Source organism: Polyodon spathula, chromosome 2 (genome assembly GCF_017654505.1).
Source record: "Polyodon spathula isolate WHYD16114869_AA chromosome 2, ASM1765450v1, whole genome shotgun sequence".
In the NCBI taxonomy this organism is placed as follows: Eukaryota; Metazoa; Chordata; class Actinopteri; order Acipenseriformes; family Polyodontidae; genus Polyodon; species Polyodon spathula.
The window spans coordinates 67,952,057-67,967,172 of NC_054535.1; the positions used below are offsets into that span (position 1 = coordinate 67,952,057).

General features: G+C 37.6%; 1 protein-coding gene across 1 annotated transcript in view; it reads right to left on the reverse strand.

Moving 5' to 3' along the window:
• Positions 1–11,673: 11,673 nt before the first annotated feature.
• LOC121299486 (proline-serine-threonine phosphatase-interacting protein 2-like) overlaps positions 11,674–15,116 on the reverse strand; it is a 34,056-nt gene continuing 30,613 nt past the window's right edge. Inside the window, exons 12-15 of the mRNA XM_041227220.1 lie at positions 14,958–15,033; positions 13,600–13,634; positions 13,116–13,180; positions 11,674–12,188 (exon numbers count right to left, since the gene is read on the reverse strand). Coding sequence (XP_041083154.1) covers positions 13,125–13,180; positions 13,600–13,634; positions 14,958–15,033 — 167 coding nt within the window. The 3' untranslated portion in view covers positions 11,674–12,188; positions 13,116–13,124. The remainder of the gene's footprint in view (positions 12,189–13,115; positions 13,181–13,599; positions 13,635–14,957; positions 15,034–15,116) is intronic.

Here is a 15,116-nt window from a genome sequence, read left to right on the forward strand (position 1 = left end):
TAGTAGCAGCAGCTAATAACAGATATCAGGCTTAAGAAGCATGGAAAGCAAGAGAGAACAGGTGGGTTTGAGTTGATTTAAAGCGAGCTACGGTTGGAGCATCACGAACCAAGGCTGGGTTCCAGAGAGTCGGAGCCATGAAGCTAAATGAGTGCTGTCCAAGTGTGATGTGCTTTTGCTTGGGGATAACAAGTAAGCTGCTTCCTTTTCCTTTCCAAACTCACAACAAGCACCTACTTTTCTTACCTCCACTTTGGGTTCCCAGCAAGATCACTCAGTAGTTTGTGTCCCACCTCAGCCTGGCCCAGCATTCCTTTTATCTTCCTTCCACATGGCCACAGGTGTCGAGCAGGCCCCCATAGCTGCTCTCTCCTCCTACCCCGCCTTCTCAGCCGGTGCCCCCCCAATTCAGCCCAGCGTTCCGGTTTTTCCATAACCACCTGGTTAGCATTTAAAATCGTGTCCATTGACCCTGTCGGAAGCGCTGTGCGGGATCCTCCTGAACAACCCCCAGATTCACCCCTGTATCTCCGATCTATCAATCGCCTCATCTGACACCCTTTCCTTCCAGCTCAAAAGAAGTCAAACTGGCCAGGAAGGAAAGGGTTCCCTAATCTCCCATAGCCAATACGACCCCCTTCTCCATCTTTCTCAGGGTGCATCACCCTCAGACTTGTTGTTTATTAATGAGACCGGAACAATCATCACCTGCCATTGGTTCCTCTTTCACCTTCACCAGATTCTTTCCAGGTCCAGATTGGCAGCTGAGCAGTTCGGTCATTCCTTCAGAGCAGCTTCTTCAGCTAATCGCCATGGAGTTCCAGACTTCCTTGTCAAACAGTTAGGTCATTGGTCCTCCAGTTCTTACCAATTTTACATCGGAACAAATATTACAGATCTTAAAAATGCTTTTACTAAAATGTACTCTTAAGTGTTAGTAGCCTGCCCGGAGGAAGGGCAATCAAATCAGCCATGGATTCCCAGAGGTTTATTTCCCAAAAAAGGGTTTTGTTTTCCTCTCCTGCGTGCTGACGATCATTTGTTAAAGGTTGGCTAAATGTTCAAGTGGGCTTGTGGCAGGCTGGTGAGTGAATAGAGGCGTAGTGATAGTCTGTAGTTCAAAAAAATAATTATTTTATTATAAATACATAAAAATAAAAGGGCACAAGGGCCAAAACAAAGCAATTTAAACACAAAAAGAAAGACAAAAAGCAAAACTAACAAAAATAACAATTTCCAGGCTGGGCAACGCCTTCACTGAATTTATCAAAATTCAAAAATCACACATCAAAAAACCACCAACCTGCTTCCTCAGCTCCCTCCTCCCAAATGAGAAGCAGAGGCCTCCTTTTATGTCAGGTGGCTGGGCGCTGATTGATCGTTAATTAACCTAATCAACTAATCAACCCCAGCCACCTGAACATAATAAACCCAAGCAGGTAGGGGAAATTAACCCCATCCCTGCCAATTTAAAAAAGGGCAGAGCTTTGCTCTGCCACAGGGCTATATTCAATTCTAATCACGGCATTGAGACCAGCTTGTTCTTTTTTGGGGGTCTCCGCCTCATCCAGTCAGCCAAGCAATGAGTCCTCAAATCAAATGTGGTTTGATGTATATATAACATACTTGTCTATAAATTTGCATACTCCACATTCTCCTCAATAAATATTTGTACTAAAAAATTCTGTGACTGGGATCTGACCCTCCTCCCTAACTTTAGTTATAAACTTAATTTCAGTAGTTTGGGTCAAACACCAATCTTCGCATCACCAGATTGAATCATTCAATCGACACATTAGCTAATTAAGATTGTTAGCACTATAAACACCCTTTTCACTTACCTCTCATTTGTGTTTCAATTTCATCGTAACCCACCACTCCCCATCTCCACCTCTTTTAAAAGTGTAGGTTTTATCTATGGAGGGTCTCCGCCTCGTCCAGTCAGCCAGGCAGCGAGCCCTCAAACCAAGTTAGGTTTGATGCCAAATGAATGTGTATATACAACATAATTCTCTGTAAAACTGCATACTCCACATTCTCCTCAATAAATATTTGTACTAAAACATTTTGTGATTGGTGTTTGTCCCGAACTACTGAAAATTTAATTTATTAATAAAACCCGGTGCACTTTGAAATTTATTGAAAACTTAATGATTTGAAGAACAAAAATTATAGTAGCATTTGAAATAAAAGGGGTAGAGGTTAATAAATTTTCAATCAATCCATTTTTGGGGGTCTCCGCCTCGTCCAGTCAGCCATTTTTTCTTGTAGCACCGCCTAAAAAATTCTCAAGCGCTCCATCATTTCTGACATCACTGTCAAAATCGTGTGCCAAGGGGAACCTAATACTCTCGTTAACATGGACAGGACCGCAACATCTTCAGTTAAACAGCAGAAATACACAATTCCATTAAAGAACAAACTCATGTAAAGGCAGAGACTCTGAATCAAAAGAAAGGAAATTGCACCTGTGAGGCCGTTTATCAGCATGGGAGGGACAGGGGCTCAGTTTGAGACCGGCGCACATACTTTTGTAATTGTTGTCTGCATATTATTTACTGTTTTCCTAATTCTCTCCATACTGATGTGCTTCTTCGTTTACAGAAAGAAAAAAGGCAAGTAGTTGTTTTCATGTTTGTGTTGTCTTTTAAATGATCAAGTAAAATAATGAAGCCTATGTAACAGGTCGGGGGCTGGGTACGAACTGACGACCCCATCATATGGCAAGCGAGCATCTTAACCGCTATGCAAAAGACCTGGGCTTGTCTTATTTTATATCTTTTAACCTCATTGTCAGGGAACAGAATCTGTAACGACAATGCATCACACAACACTGTACATTGCACATACAATCAAGCAAAGAATTAAGTAGATCAGTAGATTGATACTTTTCCCTAAAAAGTTTTCTCCTGATCCCTAAAGGGTCTTTATTACCAGTCATTTGACTGGTGCAAGCAATCCAGACACCTCTCAGGATAACCCGCTCCTTGAGAATGAATATTACAATGATTCATTCATATGGCTGTGTGCTTTAACTTATCATTGGAATATCATGATAGATGGAAGTAATTCCTCTGCATCTTTTGTTTTTGTTCTAGGTTCAAAGGCCATTGCAAGGTATGATTTTCCATTTTCGTTTCAGCTATACCTGTTTCCTAAACAGTTTTTTGAATGCATCGAAATACATAATTATCCTTCTCCACTGTGTCCCCTTTGCCTCATTCTCAGTCTTCAAAATCTTGATTTTATTTGCTAACAAAAACATGTTGCCTAATGATCGATTACATTACTGTTAAGGCTAAATGTGGATTTGAAATGGATCTTTTTATTATCCCTTCTTAATTATAGTTAACAGCAAGTCCAGGCTGCTTCAGAAAAAAAAGGTTTGACCCTGCATTCAGGATTCTCTATGTTATTTATACAGATTTACAAGACCGATAATTTGAAATATTTAATTTCAAGAATGCTAGACATATACTAGATCCACACACTGAACACTGAAATGTGGCAGCAAAAATAATAAGCTAAACTGCCAAGTTTATGCAAACATATAGTAATTTATTTTATACAGAAGTACTGGCCAAAAGTGTATAAAATAAATTACTTTATATTTTTGCATAAACTTGGCTATTCAGCGAATAATTTTTGCTGCCACATTTCATAGTGCTCAGCGTGCGGATCAAGTATATGTCAACAATTTATGAATTACTGGTGATCTACGACCCTGTACTACACTACCCCCGGACACTACTGTTTAAGGTGCGGTAAATTGCTATTTCTTTCTGTTTTTTTTTTTTTTTTTTTAGTAACAGACCCAACTGATACAGTAATGTATTCTGATATTATGCATATGCATATGCACTGAACAAAGTATGCATGATTATTCCAAAACTTTAACCTTTTAAATCAGGAGATACACTATTAAAAAAAAAGAAACTTAATTTATTTGACAAGAACATGACATGGCAAAGAATTCTAGTACTTTGTACATTTACTGTACAGCATTTCAACACGTGGAGTTGATGTTAGACTAGATTAGTGTCATCATGTTAGTCAATGCATGCGCCAGTCATTTAAAGGAGTGGAAACCAATACTTTAGAATAATTGTTCTTATCAGTTTTATTATTACAACCTTTTATTATGCTGAAAGTGAAGGGTATGCACATATTTCTAATATTATGCTATAAATAAACGTAAATACAATAAATCCTAGTATCATCTGATATCAGTCTGTTTGTAATGCAGCTAGATTGTTGGAGTTACTTTACACTGCAGTACATGAGGGAGTTAAATAGTTTGACTGAAATATCTGCATATCATAAACTGAAGTGTAAAATACAAGTAAAGACTCAAAAGACATTCAACAGAAAAGAGGGACTAGTGATAGTATTGGTGGTGGAAAGAAGACATAAGTGTTGTCACTTTAAAGTCTTAAAGCATCACATTTTCAGTTCAGATAAAATACAGGTAAGTAGTCTTTGTAAATGGCTAAACTCAACTATTATTTCTTAGATGAACCATAATTTTAGTAAAAAGCAATAAAACCATTCTTGGTCAGGTGTGGAATGAAGAAAGACATGATGACTAATCAACCAGTACTGGTATTACCAGCCTGTATTTGTCATATTTATTCATGATTAATTTAAAAGCATAAAGGATTTTTTTTTTTTTTTCTTGAGATGTAATAAATTTTTAGGTTCTGCCCAATGTTAAATATCCCGCCAGTGACCAGGCCCTTTAACTCTTTTTACTCAGGCACTGTAAGAGACAGCCCTGATGATACACCATTAAAAGAGTAGAGTCAGACCTTTAAAATCTTTACAAAATAAGAGAATAGCAACATCAAAGGCACAAGGACCTATTTTCTGATAACATATATTTGTTTTTCGTGTTTGTGGATCAGATGGACGAGACAAGAGTTGTTAGAGTTAGGTTTCCCTGGTCGCCACCATGCTGGCCATTCAGGCCACAGTGAATAGTTCCATCTTGTGCCACATGATCAGGGTCCCTGGGCCCAATAATTTGAATGCTTTTTTTTTTCACTTTGTTTAATTTTGCACATTTTCAATTAATCATTTATTATTTTTTTATTTTTTTGCTTGCTTTTGGTCCCTTTTGTATATATGGCCATAATTCCTTTATTATTATCCAGTTTGTTAAAAACAAACAAATTCCACGTTCCCTACATGTTTTCATCCCCCTCCCTTTGCGGAGGACATGGATTGGAGATTGAATTCCCTCTGCCCCGTTCGAGCATTGAGAAGTTATGTGGATAGAATGAGAACGCTGCGTCAGTCTGACCAGCTTGTCGTCTGTCATGGTGAAAGGACCCGAGGTCAAGTCCTCTCGAAGCAGCGACTGTCTCATTGGATTGTGGACACAGTCTCGACTGCGTATACTAATGCCGGCTACCCCCATCTGGGAGGGTGGCCGCGCAGTCTACCAGAGGTATGATTACGTCATGGACCCTCTTTAGAGGTGCCTCGTTGACAGATATTTGTACTGAGGCTAGTTGGTCTACTCCACATACATTCACCAGGTTCTACTGACTTAATGTGGTAGATCCCTCTATCCCTTCTTTAAGCACAAGGGTCCTTGAGGTTGCACGCGCCCACCACAAACATTAGATGGTGGTAGCGAGCCATCCCTCATATGCTGTCCACTCATTCTCCCTCGTGACGGCGTTGGTACTTTCCCAAAAGTATTGTTTGGTAGTCGTCTTCGAACTGAAAGGGAACGTTTGATGCAAAAGAGGATGTCTGCTCCGTGCAGTGACTATTTATTACCTTGGAAGGCGGGAGCGAGGACGTCACTCCACGGTACAGGTTGACATAAAATGCTCAGTGAACACCTGACAAGCAGGCATATCCCAAAGGTATTGGTATTGGCGGTCATCTTCTCTTTCAGCACACATTCTGCACACAAATTTCTCATTGTTTCTGACAATAGTTTATGCACTACAATGCAGTCTTTGGAAGTCAGAGGAATTGGAGTCAATTTTTGGGGCCATTTCTTTAAAGACACTACCGGTTGTAAATCTGAACAGCTTTTGCCAAGATTCAGGCAAGACAGAGCTCATTCTGTGCGTCTTTTTGGTCCAAGTTTACAAATGCCGGCATAGAGCTGACCCTGTTTTACTTCTCTTACAAACGTATTTTAAGCTGCAGGCACGTTTCATTTTTTTGACCATTTCTTGACGTGGTCTGGCCACTGCAGATTTTAATTCCACCCCTGACCGTTCAAAAACAAAATATTAATTTTCCCAAGCAGGATTGAAGTATCTTCTTTTAGGTTTCGGAGCGGCTATCTCCAGAAGGCATCTGATACTGGACTGCCATTCTGTCTGCTTTATTATTATTATTATTATTATTATTATTATTATTATTATTATTATTTATTATTATTATTATTATTAGTTTAAATTGCATATGAGGGTATCATATGCAATTTCTTGGTCTATTTTCAGTCCAGCAGCACATTATATAACCAGAATGCTCAGCAAGGTTGGTTATTCGCTAAAGCACACGCTACAGTTTATACGTTACTCTAGCGAGTGAATAGAAAAAAATAGATTGAAATGCATCAAGAAAAGTTGTGCAATAATCATTTCAGCTCATGATTTTTCTTAGTTATTTTTTTCTCTGAACTGAGTTACATCTGATCAACGCTACTGTTTCCAGTTAAAAAAACTCCTGACAAGTCAGAAACAATGCTGCAAAACTACTGGAAATCAACAAGCTGATCTCCATTTGAAAATAACCGTTTGTTTATTGCGAGCCAATGCAATACAATGCATAGGCCTAGGCCTACTTCAAGCAAAGCACCGTCTAATTATGTTGCAACTTCAGATCCAGAGAGAGAAGCTGCAGTGATCATCACCAAAGAAGGCTTTGTTGAAAATCGTCAAGTATTCAACATATTGAATATTAAGTATTTTATGAGTCAAGAAATTGCAATTATCCATTATCGATGTTGCATCCTCAAAAAAATCAAGCAGGTTAGTTAGACACGATCTCCCTTTCCTAAAACTATGTTGACTGTCTCCCAGGACACTGTTAAAATATAGGTAATTTTCCAGTTTGGATCTTATTATAGCTTCCATAAGTTTACATATAATAGAAGTCAGGCTTACTGGTCTGTAGTTACCTGGTTCAGTTTTGTTTCCCTTTTTGTGGATAGGTATTACGTTTGCAATTTTACAGTCCGTCAGTACCATTCATGTGTCAAGAGACTGTTGCATGATCTTGGTTAACGGTTTAACTATAACTATATATATAACTTCTTTCATTTCTTTGAGTACTATTGGGAGGATCTGATCCAGCCCAGGGGATTTGTTTATTTTAAGAGCTCCTAGTCCCTTTAACACTTCTTCCTCGGTTATGTTCTACATAATCCTGAACTTAAATATGGTTTATCTCATTTCCTGCATTTTGACGTCCTCAGTGGGCGACTAGAGACCAGCTTATATTTAAATAAATTGCATACCTAATTCACTACATATCTATGTATTGTCTTCTCTGTGCTGTCTATCAACATTCTATCTACAATGTCTGCATACTGTAGAATAGTGTCACCTGACATTTGAAGCAACAATGTAGAAGCAACAGATTTCATTCTACATTTTCTAGACTAGTGTCCCCTTGGTTTTAGAAATTGTTTTAATTTAGTGATAATCACACTGTAATTAGTATGTAATTTTAAACAAGTGTTGAAAGATCTGACATTGAATCTAATATTATCTATGGTAACTCTATATTTAAGTTTTTCACAAAAATATTATTAGAAAAAAAAAACTGATTGTGTTCATTGTTATTACAAACTGAACCATGTCAACATCATCTGTCTCAAGAAGTCAGGAGCACTCAGCAAATCTATACACTGTGTACAAAACATTAGGAACACCTGCTCTTTCCATGAAATAAACTGACGATGTGAATCCAGGTGAAAGCTATGATCCCTTATTGATGTAAACTGTTAAATCCACTTCAATCAGTGTAGATGAAGTGGAGACAGGTTAAAGAAGGATTTTTAATCCTTGACACAATTGAGGCATGGATTGTGTATGTGTGCCATTCAGAGCGTAAATGTGCAAGACAAAAGATTTAAGTGCCTTTGAACGGGGTATGGTAGTAGGTGCCAGGCGAGCCGGTTTGAGTGTCAACAACTGCAATGCTGCTGGGTTTTTCACACTCAGCAGTTTCCTGTGTGTATCAAGGATGGTCCACAACCCAAAGGACATCCAGCCAACAGCAGGTCAGTGGTCAAAAACAACTCATTGATGAAAGAGACCAAAGGAGGCTGACACGAATTGTGCAGAGCAACAGACGGGCTACAGTTAGTTAACTGACAGTCCAGTACAACATTTGTGCCGAAAGACCCATAAAAGAATGCACAACTCGTCGTACCTTGACACGAATGGCCAGCCAACGACCTAACAGAGTTCCACGTCTTCAGCAAAACACAACAAATTGCGGTTGCAGTGAGCTAAGGAACAAAAACACTGGACACTGGAGGATTGGAAAAACATTGCCTGGTGTGATGAATCCCGGTTCCTGCTGTTTCACACTGATGAGAGGACTAGGGTATGGAGAAAACCACATGAGTACATGCATCCATCATGCCGCGTATCAACATTGCAGGCTGGTGGTGGTGGTGTGATGGTGTGGGGTGTGTTTTCATGGAACACATTGGGCCCCTTGATAAAAGTGGAGCAACGTTTGAATGCCACAGGATATCTGAACATCATTGCCAAACAGGTGCATCCCTTCATGGCAGCAGTGTATCCATCTACTAATGGATTTTTTCAGCAGGAAAATGCCCCATGCCACAAGGCTAGGATTGTCCAGGAATGGTTCCACGAACATGACTGTGAATTCAGCTTACGGCAGTGGCCTGCCCAGTCACCAGATCTCAATCCAATTGAGCATCTGTGGGATGAGATGGAACAAGCTATTCGGAGTAGAGATACCAGCCAACTTGACACAACTGTGGGAAGCATTGGAGTCAACATGGGCCAGCATCCGTGTGGAACGCTTTCGACACCTTGTAGGGTCTATGCCTCGACGAATTGAGGATGTTCTGAGGGCAAAAGGGGGTGCAACTCAATATTAGGATGGTGTTCCTAATGTTTTGTACACTCAGTGGATTTGCACCATAGAAGAAAATCTCTTGCCGCCACTATTTGCAATTTTTGGGGATAAAAATATGTTATCCCCAAGGTGATTGGCTACTCTTGTAATTATGCAGCTTAACTGTAAAATGACCAGTCCCTGTGTGGGTACTACTGTAAAATGATTGGTCCAAATCAACACACGTACTAAATAACATGTTTTTGACCTAGATGGCCTTCCATACGCATCTGGGGCTACAGCCAGCTCAGGTGTGTGCTCAAGTGTAAACAGAAGGCTCAAATGATACGAATCTTCTAATCCAATTTGACTGTTAGTCAGTCCAGGTCCGAGTTGCAGGTGTAAACACAGCATTAAGTGTGTATTTAACATTGCAACATTTTCTTACAACCCTTGAGATGGTCTGTAGTATGGACAGAACTGTAACTTTGCATGTTAAATTGTGTTTGACCCATTCTGAATGTGTATTTTTTTACATAGACGCTGTTATAACTTTTTTTTGTTGCAGTATCATTATGAGTATGAACTTGATCCACTGGAATGTTTAGAAGAAACAAATCTCTGTAACACTTAATGGTCAGCTCACCTTGATGCTTCCGGTATTATCCAGGGCCCCAGTGCATGATTATGTGTGTAATTTTATATATATATACACACACACACCTATTTTTTTTTTTTTTTGCTGTGCACAGTTTTACATTTGATAACCTACCTACAGTTCATTAATTCAGTAAAATAAAAGAATATCAGAAAATATCTTTCATTTGCATGAATGCAAATATTTTGAAAAAGCACATGAAAAAACTGCAGGGTAAAGCAACTGCTTTATAAAGCATGAGCTTTACAATTTAGACTGGAACTTCCCCTTCGTCCCTACTGATTGCATAGCTTGGTAGCTTCACTTTTTACTACCATCCCATGAAATCAGCTCTGTGTAGCTGACTAATGTTGACATTCATTAAAAAATGGCCCATTATATTATATAAGTATATTAAATGGCTTTAATATAAGGAAGAGTATGAGTAATGGATTATTAAGGTCATAACCATAGAACATATAAAATACAAAAAATGAAAACTCAGATACAAATCATTAGCATCAAGGTATTTAATTAAACAATTCAGCCACATTACATTCATCTGCAATACAGTGTAAAAATAATTAAAATCATGTGCCGCTGTCAACATTTTAGCATGAAAAATAGCATTATTATTTCCTTAATTAAACAATTATCACAACAACCTGATAATATATATTCTTAAATATAATCTGAAATATTTACCAAAGCCAGACCAACAAGACCATTATATGTCCTTATCTGAAGCACTTAAGGATGTGCAGATAAATATTATCACTAACATAGAAAGAGAATAATGCAGCAGCCACTAGATTATCCAAATACTGATTTATAATTAAAGTCAATGAGGACTCTTTTGGCTACAGCTGGCTTCAAATACGATATTTCTGGAAATCACTAAATATTTGTAAGTTTAAAGCTGACAATATGCTCTTCATAGAAAATACTAATTTAATAACTATCTTCTGGTCACAATGCTTCAGATGAAAGCTGAACGCAAGTAACAACTTGTTCTTTTTAAATAAAGAGCACATTTTTCAGAAATTACTTTTCAGGAAAGCTGTGAGATTTTGTTTTGCCTTAAACAGTAAGTATAATAAATACATCCTTGTTTATCCAAAACACTGGGTCAGCAGAACACTCCTGATGTCCACAGAAGAATTATGATAATTGACTGTCTGGCTGTATTTCCATTCGGACATTATTTTGAAGGCTGGTTCATGCAACTAGTTATGCAACTAGTACAGGGGTCGATTTCTAGTGACAACTGGCAGGGTGACTGGTAGCCATAATTGAATGTGCCTCAAATGAAGCATGCACCAACCTTAAAAACACATTTTACTATACCGTATAGTCTATTCTATTCAAATAATCTATTCAAATAATCTAAAAGGTGAATAATATCGAACACCAGGACCCTGGCATTTTCTACTATATGATATAGGTAATTTTTTAAAATAGTCTTTTTTAAAAAAGCTCGAGTGTACCATTCCTTGTAATAAAAATTATTAGGTTTGTGCCCTTCATGAAACAGTTATAATTGTCCATTACGGGTAGGGGGGGGGGGGGTGTACTTATTTAAATAAATTCCTTTTTCAGGTACTAATATTCATCCCGTAGAGTAAATTGTTTTTTAACTGAAAAAAAAAAAAAATGATAAAACACCCCTGAATGAATTAATAGGTTTATAGCCAATAAACACTGGAAAAACACTGGAAATGGTTACTCAATTCATGTTGATTTCAGACCTTTCCGATTTAAAAAAAAAAAAAAAAAAAAGAACCATTCCTGATTTGTTTCTATCATTGATTCGACAATGAGGATTTCGCTGTGGAAGACAGCAAAGGAAAGAAAGGTACAACTAAGTGTGCAAGTACTGTCGAGTAACTCTTATTTTGACAGAAAAAAATGGCCAAGCATTTTGGAAAGTAACCAAAAACAATAATCTCATATAATATATAAAAAGGGTAAGCCCCGAAAAAAAACTTTTTACGTAAAACTCAAATAGCGAAAAATGAAATGAATAAAAACCAAAAAACTGAAACCGTAATTATAAGCCACAATACCTGGCTTGTGACCAGTTTAACAAACCAATACAGCACAATCTTGAATTTCAAATGAATCATCAAAATCCCTACTTCTATACTGTTGTAATACACCCTAAATACACTTCTTTCAATTAAATGACTATTATAAACTGATGGGTGTGATGCATTTGGGATATACATCATTTCATTCTCAAAAGATAATGTGTAGAGCAGGCCTCAACCTTCATTCTTGTAGTGGGTCTAGACGGCCTTACAGGGATTAAGGTACTTACTTAGCCTTGGCAGAACTGAGTTATTATAGAAGTTAATAGTCTCACTTGGGTCTTAGATTGATATAAGTATACACATCGTCCATGGCTGTGCAGCTTTCCATATACACAAATATTGTGTATGGAGTTGAATATTTCTCAGCCATACTGGATACTGCTGAAGGCCTGCAAGCAGAGAATACACAAACAGATTCAGAATGACCTCCTTCAGCTGCACATTTATACCATCCTGATATCAAGAACTATGGCAAAAACAAGTGAACAACCAACTTCTAATTTAAATTTCAACTACTGAGAATGTACAGATACAGGCCAAGCTGGTATTGCAGTCACCCCTGATTCAAACAGGGTGTTACATGTAAACTGCAAGTTTTTCTTTGCACACATGTATTTTAAGATTCTCCAGGTTTCCCAGACCTCAGACCTATGCATTTTAACATTAGGTATGGTTATCCAATATTGGTGCTAATCAGTCTAGTTGTTAGTAACTTACTTCAATTGAAAATGTTTGTGTTACTGCTCTTAACTGTACCAAGAAATAAGTACTACATTCAACTGTAATAATTTTAATAGAATACTGCGACGCGGTGACCAAATACTGTAAAGCAGCTCAGCAATTATTATTTTTGCTATTATTGAGAGATAAAAAGGGAAAGTAACATCTAAATGCGTCACCCCCACTGAGAAATAAGCTATTCACCTCATGCATTACATGAAAACAGGATTGCCCTTACAAAGGTGGCAACCCATTTTAAAAGACAGCATGAATACGCTATCACAAGCTCCAGTATGTTTTAAACACTTACTGGAAAACCTTTTTCTTTTTGTTTACTTTGGAATCATACTAGTGCACAGAACTGCAGTTCCAGAAAGAATTAAGGTAAACAAAACATGTTGAAACCAAACATTTAAAATGTCCCTTTCAATGTGTTTTTTATTTTATTTTTATGAACTGCTTTTATCCAAATATTGAACACTTGAGGAAAACAAATCTTCAAATGTATTTTTGCTATAACATATTCTATAAGAGCATTAAGGGGGTGAATTATAATGACATAGGTATAACAACCCATTTAATTGAAGGAAACTTACACAGGTCCTCTAGTACCGCACTACACTGTAGTTGATGTCTTCCACTGTTGCATATAAGCTGTCATCTTTTGAAATGAGAAGTTTGTTAGACTCAGCAAAACATCCAGAAAGCATCAGTACACAGGATGGTTATAAATGGAGAAAACCCATTGCCCCCAGAATTGCAACGTGACAAATTTAGCTGCCTTTTCTAAATAAATAAACATTTGACAAGAATTTGCTTAATTTGCAAAATGTACAAAAAAACGTGGTTCTGAATCGGGTTCCAGGAAACCATTTTGAAATGATTTAATTACGAACAAAATACAGCCCTTAAAAGGTGTCAAACCTTTGCTGATGAAGCAGCTGATGGCTGACTGGAAATATCTGACTGCATTTAACAGTGGAATGTGTTTAATGTTACAGGAATTAGCCAGATTCAACAGCAATTAAAAATAACTCAGATATACAGTAAATGCAAAATTCTATATTTTGCTCAACTTACTTTCTGACTTCACAGGGGCTGGGAATGGTCCTCTCCTAAAAAAAGCAACAATTTTACATAACTGAGTTTAAGTAAGTAAATTTAGTTCAGTATATAAAAAAAAAAAAAGAAGTGATATCTAAATTTGCACCCCCACTAAGAACATAACTAAGATCCCATCTATCATACCAAAGTAATTACTCAAACACTGCTTAATAGGGCTAGTATAGTGAACCAGGGTACTGGAAGGCAAAGGCATTGACCATGCAATCCACCCAGGTTCCACCCAGTTCTTCGTGCCTTTAAAGAGATACAGAATGATAAACAAGTAATAAATAATTTTTTATAGTGTATGAGGGCTGTTACACAAGTTTATCTCTACCCAGTCCTAACTTGATATGCAATCTCCCCTTCACCAGAGCCAGTGGCTTAGCAGAAAAGTTATATTCCCCACTGCAAGCTTGTTCAAAATTGTGCCTTTTCCATAAATAATCTGCAGCAGCAGCAGCTAGGGTGTAGATTCTACACCTGCAATATGTATAGCTTTGAGCAGCTAGAGCAGTGGCCTTTTCTTTTGTTGTTTACTGTTATTATTACTTTTTAAATTATATTTACTCTCATATTATAACTATGTCTGTGTTAAGGTGCTTTCTCCTGCTCTTTCTGCCAGCCATAAACATATGGTACATAGACAAGTACAGCCAAATTGTCACTATAGAAGAGTCGGTGCCAAGTGTCCTGTTCTAACGCAAGTAACACACAACTGTGCAGTAGAAGATGCTGGTGCTGCTTATTAATATAAAGACACTATGAAAAAAAGGATATTAAAAATGGTAAGAAATTAAACTATGAAAAACGATGGTATAAAATGATAGATGGTAATATCTCTTTAAAGTGGAAGTAGCTCTCAATTGATTTTTTTTTTTACTGCTCAATTACCTTTTATGATGTAATTCTGAGTGGTTCCTATTGCATAACTAAAATACTGTGTTTTTTGTACTTTGTGTTTGAGGTTCAGAGTTCAGAGAGTTGCTTATTTGTTCTAGCTGCAGCTATTTCAGGATCAGCCAGAGTATCATTGTGTTAGTAAGTGCCAGCGCCATCTGGTGAACACTTTTGTATCGCTGGAAATACAAAAGGGACACTCAACCCACAGCTGGTGTTCACTAGGTTACGCTGGTGCTTACACAAATAAAGGCACTCTACGTCTATGACTGGCAACTAGAACTGAAGAACCGCTTCTGAACTCATGCTTTACACTTGTTAGACTTATTAAGAATAATTAAGGGGACAGTAAAATACAAATGACAACACTGTAACTTAAAGCCACAATACTTACTATTCAAAACACATATAACCATTTTTTAATGTTCTCTTACCTGCCAGCATTAACTGGAGTTTGGGGAAATGAAGGGGGCCTCTGAACATTGTAGAAGTTTTCGTATACAATGGGTGCTATGGGTAGAAGATAACTATTGAAGTACAAGTATAAGAGTCAGAAAGTTTGAATGTCAGACCTTGACAGAAATAAGGAAGCT